General features: G+C 41.0%; 1 protein-coding gene across 1 annotated transcript; it reads left to right on the forward strand.

Moving 5' to 3' along the window:
• Nucleotides 1–304: 304 nt before the first annotated feature.
• amacr (alpha-methylacyl-CoA racemase) lies at nucleotides 305–13,254 on the forward strand. Its single transcript, XM_069722980.1, has 6 exons — nucleotides 305–392; nucleotides 1,292–1,548; nucleotides 1,783–1,926; nucleotides 3,694–3,854; nucleotides 11,094–11,280; nucleotides 12,330–13,254. The coding sequence occupies exons 2-6, from the start codon at nucleotides 1,302–1,304 to the stop codon at nucleotides 12,737–12,739; spliced, it is 1,149 nt and encodes a 382-aa protein (XP_069579081.1). The 5' UTR covers nucleotides 305–392; nucleotides 1,292–1,301; the 3' UTR covers nucleotides 12,740–13,254.
• The last annotated feature ends 989 nt before the right edge of the window (nucleotides 13,255–14,243 follow it).

Raw genomic sequence — 14,243 nt, forward strand, 5'->3', positions numbered from 1 at the left:
GCGCCGAGGTCACCAGGAAGTTACCTCAAAACGGGATTCGCTTTTTTTCCACACCCGCGCACACCGTAACCGGACACCTGCGTGACAGTATAGTCTCTTGATTTGTGGTTAAACTGCACGTGATGACTTAAATCGTGGATATATATATATATATTTTAATTTTTTTTTGTGCAACATTTACAGACAGGAGTTTCTGCTTGGTCGAAATTAGGCCAGGCCATGTATGTTCAACTATCCGATGGATTAGTGTATGCGTGCTCATGCTTGTTGTTTAGATAGCACGTGACCCACCGCCGGACGCGTGAGCCAACTTCAGTCCACAACACGAAGCTCAGACGTCCCGGGGTGTAAGAAGCTTCAGCAGAGGTGTCCTGTCCCCGATTTCAGACAGGGTAGGCCGACCTGTTTGTTAATGGTATATTGTGTAGAAATGTGGTCTACTCATGCTTGCAGCTACTTGTTGTTGTTTTTGCTGTGAATAACTAGTGTAAACAAAGTGCTTGCTGCAAAATAAATAAATAAATAAATAAATAAAAGTTGCCTGTTTTTGGACAAACTCTTTATATTTGATGTCTTTATTTTTTGAGGTCATGTCAGATGACGGTGGCAGATGTGCATGGTGCAGATGTGCATGGTGCAGATGTTCGTCCATCGTAGTTGAAGTACTGTATTTGTATCGGTAGCACTGATTGATAAAACATGTCACTTTTTGAACTTTGATCAAAGTTGTCATATTGTACTTTGGCTGAGTTTCAAAGTCTAAAGTTTCAGTGTGTTTGTCACGGCAGGTCTGTTGAAGGGCTGCTCTCCTTCTCAGGTATCTGCGCACTTCAGTGCTGGAAGAAGTATTTAGATTAATCTTTAAATTGCTTGAGAATTATTCCATTTGTAAGCTCTCTTCAGTTGGACTTCATCCAGTGGTACACAGCAGAAAGCGAGTGTTATTAGCGGATTTGAGGCACTTCATGTTTCAAAAATAAACAAATATAGTCCACAGTAGCACTTTCTGTATCCATGGGCAACGTCAGACTTTCTTATTTACCTGCAAGAAATTGACATCTCGTCACACAAACGAAGAATTGCATTGACACCTTCAAAGATTTGACCATTTGCCTGAAAATGAATTGGCAACCTTTTTGATAATCAATTCATCATAGTGAGCATTTTTTTGTTTACATGAAAAAGTTCTTAGTAAAATCCCGAATAACATCCCAGACTCTGATGTCCGCTTTGCCTCTGCTGTTGATGTTGATGTTGCATTGGATTGCATTTGTGTTTTTCTGCCCTGCAGTCCTTTCCTCATGGCACTCGCGGGGGTGAGAGTTATCGAGCTGGCGGGCCTGGCCCCGGCGCCGTTCTGTGGAATGATCCTGGCAGACTTTGGTGCCAAGGTGATCCGCGTGGACCGGACTAAGGTTGCCATGTCTTTGGACACGCAGGCGAGGGGGAAACAATCCGTGGCCATCAACCTGAAGACTGCAGAGGGTGTAGCCTTGCTCAGGAAGCTCTGCGTTCAGTCTGATGTGGTCCTTGAGCCCTATCGTAAAGGTCAGACCAGCTGACGGCGTGAGGGAGGGCTGTCAATCAGCTCTTTGATATAGCATGGTCAGAATCAGCGGTTAATATTGTACAAAATGAAACTATTGGCAAGCTTAAATTTGTAACGAGTAGGAGTATATGTAGAAAAGAAGCGTAGTAACCGCTATTTTTCACATGTTTATTTGTGTTAATGTTCAAGTATAGATGATGAAATGATAGATTGATTTCCTTCTGACCGGCCAGGTGTGATGGAGAAGCTGGGTCTCGGTCCACACGAGCTGCTCACGGAAAACCCTCGTCTGATCTACGCTCGGCTGACGGGGTACGGCCAGAGTGGGTCTTACGCCACCGCGGCTGGACATGACATCAACTACCTCGCCATGTCTGGTAAGGTGCATCCCGACCCGAAAACTATCCACAAACAACAGCGTAGATTTAAAGTTGACCAAAAGCCTTTATTCGAGTACAATCGAAGGTAAGAAATGAAAACATGAGTGTGATACATGCATACACTCCAGTTTCCAGCGTTAGAGGAACTCCTCGATAAAACAAACGCAGTCTAACACTTAAGTCCTGCAAGGAATCCAGTCTCGTTTGAAAGTGTTTAAAAGAGCTGTTCATTCAACTCCAGGGTTATTTTGGAGGATGTAGTTTGTGGTGCCGTTGAACACAGAGAGGGTTTTTCTGTTATTCAGCCTCGCGGATATACAGTAAATGGGGTGAGCATAATAGCAACACGTACTGCTCATGCTTTATGAAAACAAATGAAACACCCTCTCATCCCCACAGATAAGCAGTCCCAACTTTCCCAATTAATTGTAATGATATAACGTTCAACATAAACTAAGTGACAAGTTGTGCTTTTTGTAATCCAGCACTCAATGATTACAGGTTTCCAGAGAGACTGAAATCGTCTGTAACAATATTCACTTTAATAATGTTACCAGCATGAGTGTGATATGCTGTGATAACAGACACTCTGCTCATTAGGCTGCTCGGTGTTGCGGCACACAAAGTGAAGGCTGCCGTCCTTTGAAAGGAATCAAAAGCGTGACGACATCAGAGCAAGTCGAAGCAAAAGTAACATCAGCAGCAAACCAGAAAACATCCTTCTAACTTTATGTAACCAAACACAACGAGTGGAGCCGAGGCCTGTCACAATTATCACGTAATTATGTGATCGCTATTATTTTGCATATTAGTCAGAATTGTTTCCATTCATCTGTTTAAATACAGCTGGATGAAACTCAGATTTCCATCAGTGTTTCCATCTGATTTTCCTTTGTTTGAGGTTTGACTGGCGCTCTTCCAGTGACATTATCTCGTTGTGCACCCTTCTTCTTCTGTGGTTCTGCAGGTGCAGAATAGGTTGATTTTATTTGTTAGTACCGGCCATTGTCAGTAATTTCATTGTATATTTCAGTGATAGACTGATTTAACTTGATATGTGTGCCATCTCTGCCTGGTGCAATATTTGTTTTTCGAAGCCTAAAAGGCAAACAGAATAAAAATTGTAAATATATGTTTTGATGCTCAACGCCCATAAATGTGACCTTTTTTTTTTTTTTTTTTTCTTTCATAATATGGATTTGCCTCATTTAACTGTGATAGATACCATAACGATGGGATGAAATAAACAGAAAAAGATAATTAGATTATTAATTGTAATTATTTTAATGAACATGAATCGTCAACTAAGATTTCATGATTATGAAATCCAGAGGATCCAGCGTGGACCAAAAATGGAAATAGTTGCAAATATAAATACTGTACTATGAGATGTTTAAGTAAATGAATGTAGTATGTAACTAATTATAGTAACTAATCAAACTAATGATAAGCATGCTACTGTTCACCCCCACCCCCAGATTGTTTTATACAATTTATTGAGCCCTTAGAAACCACGGTAGTCAAGTGGAGACCTCTCTCCCAGTGCGATGTTGCTTTAATTGGCGCTTCCGGCAACAGACGGAAATAAAAAAGTGCATTGAACCTCCGAATGTTCCTGTAACTCGGCAGCCTTTTTTCTTGTTCAAGATACTTTTTAATAACTAACATCCTGGAAAGGTTCTCCACGGAAATATTTCTGTTTCTTTTTTATTGTGTGTGACCGAATGACTTCTTGCAGTGTAAAGCTCTTTATTCCCTCCACAGGCCTTTTATCCCGGCTGGGCCGCTTCGGAGAGAAGCCCTACGCACCTCTGAATCTACTGGCAGACTTTGCAGGCGGCGGTCTCACTTGTGCTCTGGGGATTGTCCTGGCGCTGCTGGAGAGGACCAATTCAGGGAAAGGACAGATCATTGATGCCAGCATGGTAAGCATTACCTAAACATCTACTGTGGCGCTGAGTCATTTTCATAAATATGCATAAGCACATGTTTGATAGGTATTTTTTTGTTCCTGGTGTCACCAAGCTCAAGCAAATGTCGGCACATAAACTGCAGCTGCAGACTGTCGCAGGCCAAAATTAGGCCAAATTAAGACTGACACGAGGCCTGCAGCTAACGTATGTGAAAAACGATGCGTGAGTGTGGGCGTACTGCCGCAGGTACCGGGGATCAGATCAAATACAAACTACATAATCCAAAGTGAAGATTTATCAGACACAGAAAAACACTTTCTCAGTGCACATAAATAACAGGCACGAGCGCACAACGGTATCCATCAGCAGGAAACCGTCCTCGCAGGGAAGCATTGCTGCTCCACGTGCGCAATTATTGTCCCTACACCTTCACACCTGCTCAACTCTCTATTCAATTCAATTCATTTTATTCATATAGCGGTAAATTGCGACACAACATCGCATTTCACTCAACATCATACGTAAAGTCCTAAAAACAGAACTTTACAATATTATACAGAGGAACCCAAAAATTAATTTGTCTTGTCACTTCAGCAGATGGTCGACGAGTGGCCAAATGTCTTTACTCCTCACCAGGCAATTGTGAATTTTAGTATTCGGGAATCGTAAAAGACATTTTTTTAATCATCACTAAAGATAAGTCCAAAGAGCAAAATTCATCTTTTCGCAAATCCCTGCTGGAAGCCTGATGGTGTGAGAGGTACAAGAAAACATTCAAGCATTTCAGGATGGCATGTTAACGTCACCACCTCTGTGTCCCCAGCGCACCTCTTTTAACGTGGTTGATGTCGAGCTGTGACTCAAAATATTTTATTGGCAGTGGCATCGTTTTCAGTATTTATCATTCTGTCATGCCATCATGTTCAATATCACAAGATGGAGCTCGCACTTGTCACGTTACGGTGCACGTTGGACTGCGTTTGTACAGGTCGAGCAGAAATCCTCTCTGGCGAGGATGCATTCGTGCTCACTTGCGCTGTTCTGGGCGCCCGTGTCCCGTGCACGTGTTATCGACAGCCCTTAGCGGAATTCCTTGAAAAGCAGATCAAAGTCTGTGACATCTATCAGCTGTAATGGAGCTGGAAGCTCGCAAAGCTGAACCACTCTAATGAACTCCTGAAAGATAAAAGCTGTTACAGCTTGTTAATGAGGCAGCCCTATTAATGTTTTGACACGTACGCATTCAGAACAAGCATGTGGGTAAACTGTGCATAACGCATTCAAATGTGTTAATTTCATTTGATTGTGAATCCAGAATTTCCGCTTTTAGATTCTGCAAATGAGGTTTTTGCCTCTGAGCTTCAGAGCAAAACTAAGAGGCTACTGCTGCAGTTTACTTCCATAAAGTTGAGGGATAGATTTTCTTTTTCAGCTTATATTTTAACTTCCTGTCAGACGGTCCAGTACAAATTTGAAAGCAGTTTGTTATTTTTATATAGTTTTATGTTTATTTTTTTTATTTTTTAAAGGAAGCAGCAGCGAGGCAGAGTTATCCAGAATTATATTATGTTTGAGTTAAGTTGAAAACCACTGTACTTTTAAACTCCATGCCCCCATGTGTGTGGTTCCTGTCTGCCCTTTTATGTAATGTTTTTTTTCTTCTATATACTCAACATTAATGCAGTGATTCTTTATAGCCCCGAAATTTTAGCGACAATTATGAAAAATTTCGTTTACTTCTTAAACCCTCTGAACTCCGAATATGTTCTGGGCATTTTTTGCTCCTTTTTCCTCATTATTTCTTTCTCTACAGTTTCCGACTGTGAAAAGTGGTGTAATTTAGTTTTCGGTCTTGTTTTTCTTTTTAAAGGAAATAGCCATTGAAACCCTCCAACTGGTTGTTGGGTTCAGAAAGTTAACAACCTCTGTGCCTCTTGTGTTTTACCTGTAAGACTTTTAATTCCCTTTTTCACTGTCTGAAAACATGAAGTTGAAATCAATGATGAAATCCTTCTCCTGTGTGGCTGCTATCAGACCTGAGAGCTGAGATTAGGTTTGAAAACAAATCTGTTTCAAAAGTGGTTTTGCCGACTTTGACATCCATGTGAGTGTGTAAAGGCTGTTATGCTGCCGTTCTCTTTGGGCAATGAAGCGATTAAACCAATCTGCAGGTAGTTTACCTGGCCAGGTAGATATAATTGAAATTCCATTTTTTTTCCCCCCAATCAGGACGTGGAGTTGTCACTTCAATGTTTCCCATCCACTGATTTATTTGTGGCAGCCTGCCACAATATCAACATCACCGCCACATATTGACTTTCTATTTTTTTACGATCTAAAATGATTAAAATATGATGTCACTGTAGAGCTGCGTGCAGCGCATTGATTCGCTCAGCCGCTCCTCTCACTGTCTCTCTCTCACTCCCGGTTACAATTACAGTGAATGGACCTGTCTGTGAGGAGCCGCTCCTCTCCTGCAGGCTGAACCCAAACAGGGATCGAAATAAGAATTGTTGTGGCCGCTACCCCACTGGGAAGTCGCAGATTTATGTCACCAGTGAGGAGAGAAGTTGTCTCTGGCCGAGCGGGAAGCTCGGTTTAGAATTGAAAGTGAACGTGTGGTGCGAGTTAACACGTCCTACATGTTTAACAGAATGGCACAGTGTCTGTTGAGCTTTCCAGCTGATGGACAACAACTAGTGCTCTGTCAAAACGTTCCCCGTGGAGATCGCTGTAGAATTTCATGGAGTGCAATGTATATCGGGCACTGACATGTTTTTTTGCAGAAAGTCTCGTAACACAGAAGGTGCAAACTTTGGGAGCACAAAGTAGGCTGGGGCGCTTTCAATTAAAGTGCATCAATGGAGCACTATTTTTCAGTTATTTGACACAAAGTGTTGCTGATCGATCAACGTATGATGATGGCAGGCTTTTGTTTTGGAGGAGGCGGCCTTAGGAAGGCAGATACGATGCGGCCGGATTGGCTCGTCTTGGGAGTCGACCTGTGGTCGGCTTGTTGCTGGACGTTGGCGGAGAGAAAGCTGTGTGTGCGCTGCACAGCAGCATAACGAAGCAGAGGCGTGAGTCCAGTGGCAGGGACTCGGGTGAGGAGAAGTCATTGATTACTGAGTCTGATGTTCTGCTCTCAGTTTTTACTCACTGGATATATAATTCTTTCTCATTATGCTCTTCAAATAAATGTATTTGCTGCCATTGCACTACTATCTCTGTACTGTGAAATTATTCATCAACCCCACTCTCCACAGTACAGGACAGAGTAGTTGTTTGTCTCTTATGATCACGTACAGTGCAGTTATTCTACACAGGCTTGTGTGTGTATATTGCTTAAATGTTGAATTTGTTTTTAATTGTGTGTCATATTAAGCCACTTGATGCTTTAAAGTTCTTCAGGATCATTAAAGTATTTATCTATCTAGCTGACAAACCGACGTTTCGGCTTAGAGGTTTCTCTACTGATGAATTATATCATGGGAGATTTAGCCGGCCGCCCTGTCAGCGATATTTTCCCAGACTTCGGAAAGCTCCCCCGGTCACAGGAGACATGATACACTTGTTCCCACAGGCTGAGTAGTATAATTTGTAAAGTTTACCTTTAAAGTACAAAGAGGGCATTCTGTACTGGTTTCTTATTCTTAAGCCAACTTTTCCACTCCTTACTTGATGAAATAAAACTCAGGTTAAGTAATTAAATGTTGAGTGTGGGGGGTGTTTCCTCTGGTGATCAGACAAATGACTTGTGATTTACATGTATGGAGTTGTTTCTGCTTCTTGGCTCTTAAACCAGTTGCCATAGCCCTGTATTATAAGTCTTATAAAAAAATTATGACTCACAGCCCCTCCCACAGTGTGGCTGGTGTTGTTCGAATGGTCCCATATGTATTTGACTGTACATCCTCGCTTAGCCTGTTTTTCCTTTCAGAGAAAGCTCAGGAGGATAATTTGTTTATCTCACAATATTTTGTTTCTGGTTAAATAAAAAAAATAAAAAAACATGGACTAGTGCTGTGTGGGGTTTTTAAAACTCACCCGCAAGCTGTGAGTGAAAGAGGGGCTGATGTGAATTATGCATGTGGATGCCAACTTTTGGTCGTGCGATGTTGGCGTACAGGATGTGTGATGTTCTGTGGTTTAACTGGGGTTTATACAATCGATGGCACTGCGTGGATCCAACTGTGGGCATGCCTCGGGTCATCCAGCCGGGAAGTTTAAATGTCTTGAAGACTGTCACTGTCATCTGTGCTGTTTCTTGATCATAAATTGTTTCTGTTTTTTTTTTCTTTTTAATTCAGGAACTTCACAACCCTCTTGGTAAGACTATGTGCTAAAAGCCTCAGCATGGTGATAATTTGGACACAACGTCAGAAAATTTTGCCAACAGAAGGGCAAACATGAATGCACATTGCACCATATAAAATATGACTTTTTATGTTTAGGGATGCAAAAAAACTTGTTTTCACTGTTTATTACTCTGCCATTTATGTTCTTCATTAATCAATTAGTTGTTTGGTTGGTAAAACTTCAATACAAAACAGAAAGAAGTAAAAACCAAATCAGAAATTCCTGCTCACTTGTCTTTTAATACTTCTTGGTTTGAAACCTTCACTTGGTCATTTTGCTTGTAAATGGGATCTGCTGCTGAATCAGACATCAAAATAATTGCTAATTAATCAGACTAGACATGCAGTTCCAGCTCTGTTTGTGTTTGGTCTTTTCAGAATTCTGTTATCTAAATAAATGATTAAGAGGAATAATTAGCAAACAAATAAAACTGCAAATGAAATGAAAAGTTACTGTTTGTAATGATGTGGACACAGCTGAACACGTGTACTGAACATCAGTTTGATTATTTTCTTTTTATCATAGCGTTGCGTAGTCTCTATATTGGCAAAATATATATGAATATCATGACTTATTGTTGAGAGGGAGAAGAGAGAGAGAAAAAAAACATGAAACATACCACAGTATTTGAGTACTTCTAATAAATGGAGCCATTAACTTTAATCAGCATTTCAGAAGCAGATCTTCATTGAGAGGTTGTGGAAACACCTGCTGTGGCCTAATGTGCGCAATTCCACTCAGGAGCCGTATGAAGCAACGGGCTCCCCAACTACCACGTGTACCTCGTCAGTGCTGAGTGAACGCGTGACATGACATCTAATTTTCTCTCCACTGTGACTGCACACAGTGAACATTGATGGCGTGCAATCACTCATATTATTGCTGCCCATTTATCCGGCCATTTCCAACTACTTACCATTTTGAGGGCTGTGTGTGTGCTGGAGCCAATCTGAACACAAAGCGAATTGGATGGGAAGCAGGGGGAAAGGGACGCACTTGACTACCTGCCTATCGAGCAAACTGACATATTCACACTTGAATTCACACCTGTGCACAGCTAAGACCCATTCAGCGTCAAGATTTCTAATAATTACATACCAAATAACAATGTGAAGAGTCGGCGTTACACGGTGAGAGGAGTCACTCATGGTAATGATCACCTGAAGCTGCAGCAATCTTGGCTTTGTTTAGCTGTCTGCCCTGCAGCTTCACCATCTTGGTTCACGCTCAGTCTTCATAGCGTTGTTTTTGGAAGCGTCTGTTTTGTTATGTTTACAACAAATAATCATCGCAATTTTAATTGTTTTCACATGAAGATACTGACAAGAGCGTCCGTGTTTAACGCTGTCCTTTTTTCTGTCTGCTTTAGTGCTGAGATTTCAAATTGAAGATTGAACATGAAGACAGTAAACCTTAGTGTCGGTATTGTAGCAACAGTCAGTCCCGAAGAATGGCTTTAACTCCCACACAGAGAAAGAAAAGCCTGTTTTGTTTTGCCCATGTTCTGGTTTCAAATCCTTTCACGGTTGCTGTAATCACATAAACTGTTTGTATTTGAACGGGTGGTCAGCTACACAGTATGTATCACACAAAATAATATAAAGAGTATTAAGTGTGTTTTTTTTCGAGATGCCCACTGTTATGAAAGCGGCGTCTTTTAAAAAAAATTATATTTCAGAAAAGCATTTTTCATAACCAAAGACTATCAAAAGAGGAACACAGTTTCACAGTATCATTTCAGATTCACCATAATTAATGCATGAGTCTGTGTTTTGGCAGTGAATAATTGTGAAACTGCTGGAGCCCTGACCAATGACAGCGCTGCCTCCGTCTCTTTGGAGGATTTGTCCCTTATGACTCACACAGCAGTCATTTGGCAGAAAATAGCTGAGTGTACACCAAAAATCATGCTACTCACATATTTAAATCCCTTTCTGCTGTTCAGGCAGTTATTATTTGCTCCTATGAATGACTTTTGAGCAGAAGCACACATTTCTTTAGAGGTCACACCGAGTGAATTGATTGCAATCAGCAGAAATAGAAGTTACAAATAGTGGTCTCCCCCGCCACCCAATTTACTGATTTTCCCGTAGGAAAGTGTTTTTAAAAGCTGCCTGATTAAATGTCCTGCAGGGAAATTATATCAAATTTAGCATGCATTTCAGTCCCCGTTTGATCAAGGATTTATTTTATGACTTCTGCCGCAGCAGTGAAAGCTTGGGCTGAATTGACGACTTGAATATGTTGAAGTCTGCGCAGGAAGCAAGTGGTTTATACGGTAAATGTTAACAGAATACCCTCTGAGAAGTCATTTCACAGACTTTGCTGAAAAGCTTTGTACTTTGTAAAAAAAAAAAAAAAAAAATGTCCCCTCGGGGATTAATAAAGTAACTACCTAACCTAACCTAACCTAACCTAACCTAACCTAACCTAACCTAACCTAACCTAACCTAACCTAACCTAACCTTAACCAGTTATTACCAAATTGTGATGTTATGTCACTGGAGTGCCATTTCATTCTTTTTGAATAGTTTGTCTTCTGGAGAGTTTTTGCTGGATTGCCTCGAGATATGCCGCTGATGTCTAATCTAGCATGTCATCTTCCTCTGTGTTTAAAAAAAAACAAAAAAAAGGTATATCCTTGAACTGACATATATGTGAGAGTAAACACAAAGTTGTTGGCAGTTTGACTGAGTTTAATTTATAATAATGCACAAATGAATAGGTGAAAGAGACATGTGAAGTATGCCCTTATATCCAGCATCGACAATAATCTATCAATAATCAAGAATCTCTCTCTCTCCTTTATACAGGCATTACACATTGTACGTAATTATGCTTCACTGACAGACTAAAAAAATAGAGATGGTTCTGTCCTGTCTCTGTCCATAGGTGGAAGGAGCCGCGTACACAGGTTCATTTGTATGGAAGTCTCGTAGTATTGGTTTGTGGGACCGTCCTAAGGGGGAGAACATGTTGGACAGCGGAGCGCCCTTCTACGATACCTACCAGACTTCAGATGGAAAGTTCATGGCCGTGGGAGCCATCGAGCCACAGTTCTACAGACAGCTACTTAAAGGTTGGTAGCATGCAAATTCACTGGGAGATTGTGCTCCTGTGCTTGGTCAATGAATGGCTACAAATAGCTCTTACAGTATAACACTAAGAGTTATATGAACTGGTCATGTATATCCTATTTTCTCACTTTAATCGTGGCATTATAATCAATTCCAGACAGTAAACTTGTAAATTACTTGTGGCTGGCAAAGAAAATAAATACCCATCAGCCCATTCACTGCTTGGTGAATTGGTGAGTTTCACAAACAACTTTCCATTCTTTTAGCTTTGAGAGAAACATTTTGAAGCTGGTTTAAAGCTCCTCCACTTTCTTTGTTGCTCGCCAACACTGGGTGCAAGGTGAGGTTTGACTGAACAAATGAGAGTTGCAGAAACATTTGTGATCCTGTCGCAGTCAATCACAGCACATACTGTCGCTAACAGACACACACACACACACACACACACACACACACACACACACACACACACACACACACACACACACACACACACACACACACACACACACACACACACACACACACATTGGGTGTCCTTGATCGTCACCTCATACATTACAGTATAAGCCATAGAAATCAAAAGCGCTGCAGTAGTCTTCAATTTCCAACGAGAGTAGTGCATTTAAATGTGAATAGCAAATCACAGGAAACAAACCTTCAATGTGAAATAAGAGCAGGTCTTTTGACATTTCAGTGAATGAAAACAGCAGATGCAGCTTGATTCTGGAGAGCAACCCTGATTGGCAGGAAGGCGATTCAATTACATGACCAACTTCACAAAGACTTGTTCTTTAAGATTTTGAATAGTTCTTGATTTTATATAATTTTTTGCTACAGACACAGTGATGCACTATCAGCCCTATCGCCTCACAGTGAAAGGTTCCTGGGTTCGATCCCGGGCCTGCGCCCTTCCTGTGTGGAGTTTGCATGTTCTCCCTGTGCTCCAGCCCCCCGTGACCCTGTTCAGGATAAAAGCGGGTATAGATGATGGATGGACACACATTTCTCTGCTCTACTCTTCTTTTTTTTGGTCTTTTTTTAACCACAGGCTTGGAGTTGGACTCTGGAGAGTTGCCTCCTCAGATGAGCTTCAGTGATTGGCCGGAGCTTAGACGGATCTTCACAGAGCGTTTTGCCTCAAAGACTCAGGCGGACTGGTCAAGTATTTTTGATGGGACTGATGCCTGTGTAACACCCGTGTTGTCTTTTGGCGAGGTGAGCTCACACCCGCACAACCAGGAAAGAGGCTCTTTCATGAAGGACTCCAGCGGAGAAGATAGCCCGCGGCCAGCTCCGGTTCTGTCTCGGACTCCGGCTGAGCCGTGCCTCGCTTCCGACCCTGTTACTGGCGAACACACGGTCGAAGTGCTTGAAGAGTACGGCTTTATGTCCGCGGACATAGAACGGATGCTGGCAGCGGGGGTCGTAGAGTGTAATACCATCAAAGCAAAGTTGTAGAGGAACACAAGTGGAAAGATCAATTGAAAATAGTTGCAGAATCTTTGAAGATTCAGGAAAGAACACATGGAAGAGATGGACCTGGATAAGATCAGGAATTATCTGTGCAATTAATATATTGGATCTTAATAATTGATCTGGACCACAAATGAAATGCAGAATATATATTGGTGATTAATATAAAGATCTGCCACTCAAATGGTGTCCAACACAACTGTGTAAGAATGTAGTTAAAAGGGAAATCAGGAAATGGAAAATGTTTTTCTTCTGTTCATGAATCAGAAATTCAAAGTGCTAAATATGAAATGCCTCTCCATCTCACCATCAAACATCCATTTGGTTAGTCGAGAGGAAGCTGATGTACACGCTTTCAGCGCTCTTCACCTTCAGGGCACATTCACGCAATTTAAATTGGTCGATGGGTCGTAGCGGCTCATTTCAGCCACTCTTCTTTAAGTGCGTCTGTTTCCCTTTGTGTGTGTCTGTTTGAAATAAAAACAGTCTTTGATATTTGACAGATATCACAATGCGTCAATGATTGTTAGTAGTAGTATTTAAGAACTACAGCACCGAAATACAATATAGAATTTTATGTTATTGTCTTGACAGCAGAAAGTTTAAGTTGTATAAATGAGAACAAAAAGATGTGAATTGAACTGCATCAACTGTTGGTGATGAGAGAGACCAGTACAGAGCGTTTTCTCCCCTCTCCCACATGACGGGAGAAAAAAAAAAGACAAATTATTGTAGTTCTGCTATTTTTGTGTGAGGCTAGTGAGTAGCGCGTCGACCACATCGTTAAATATTCATTTAAAGTAGCTCGTCAATAAATGCAGACATTCACGAGTAAATGTCACACTTCAGAGACGTAGTCTGCCCGAGCGAGACCCGGAACATAAGATAGTGAAGCAGCGTAAAAAAAAGTGAGACATCGCTGCGGCAGTCTGTTTGAGGTTTTTTTATACTTCAGTTTCAGGTGTACTCCCTGAAGGTTGAAGTTAGGCATGCATAATGAAATGGCTACGCAAGGATTTCAAGCTAATTTAAAACATAAACCAACGCCTTACAATTATTTTTCCTGCATGGGAACGTGATACTCGTGTGGTTGCATGCGTATTCTAGTTTTATTCATGATAAGGACAAGTTGATTTACATAGCACATTCCAGCCACGACGCAATTCAAAGTGCTTTACATAAAACATAAAGACATCAAGAGGAAACATGAAAGGCACGAGTAGAAAAATGTTCAAGTTAAAAAAAAAAAAAACTAAGAAATACAACATTAAAAGTTACAGTGCGGTGGGATGATTTGACCTAATAGATAATCAGTAATAAAATAATGAAAGTCAATAAATAAACCAAAAAAAAGCTGAAATATAAATAAACTTAATCAGGAGGAAAAGTTCATTGTCAGGCATTTTCAATTTTGTTTACTCATCAATAACAATTTGTGGATTGTAATTTATTCATATTCTCTGAATAATTTACGATGAAGTTATTTCAT

This window comes from Brachyistius frenatus, unplaced genomic scaffold (genome assembly GCF_029030835.1).
Source record: "Brachyistius frenatus isolate BFR_SWC_R1_liver_20210118 unplaced genomic scaffold, ASM2903083v1 Contig_310, whole genome shotgun sequence".
Lineage (NCBI taxonomy): Eukaryota > Metazoa > Chordata > Actinopteri > Embiotocidae > Brachyistius > Brachyistius frenatus.

Excerpts from the sequence above, each read along its gene's own strand:
- amacr (XM_069722980.1), top strand. The coding sequence starts at position 1,302 with ATGGCACTCGCGGGGGTGAGAGTTATCGAGCTGGCGGGCCTGGCCCCG. Across the intron at positions 1,927-3,693 it reads CAACTACCTCGCCATGTCTG|GCCTTTTATCCCGGCTGGGC; the intron begins GTAAGGTGCATC and ends TTCCCTCCACAG. Across the intron at positions 3,855-11,093 it reads AGATCATTGATGCCAGCATG|GTGGAAGGAGCCGCGTACAC; the intron begins GTAAGCATTACC and ends CTCTGTCCATAG.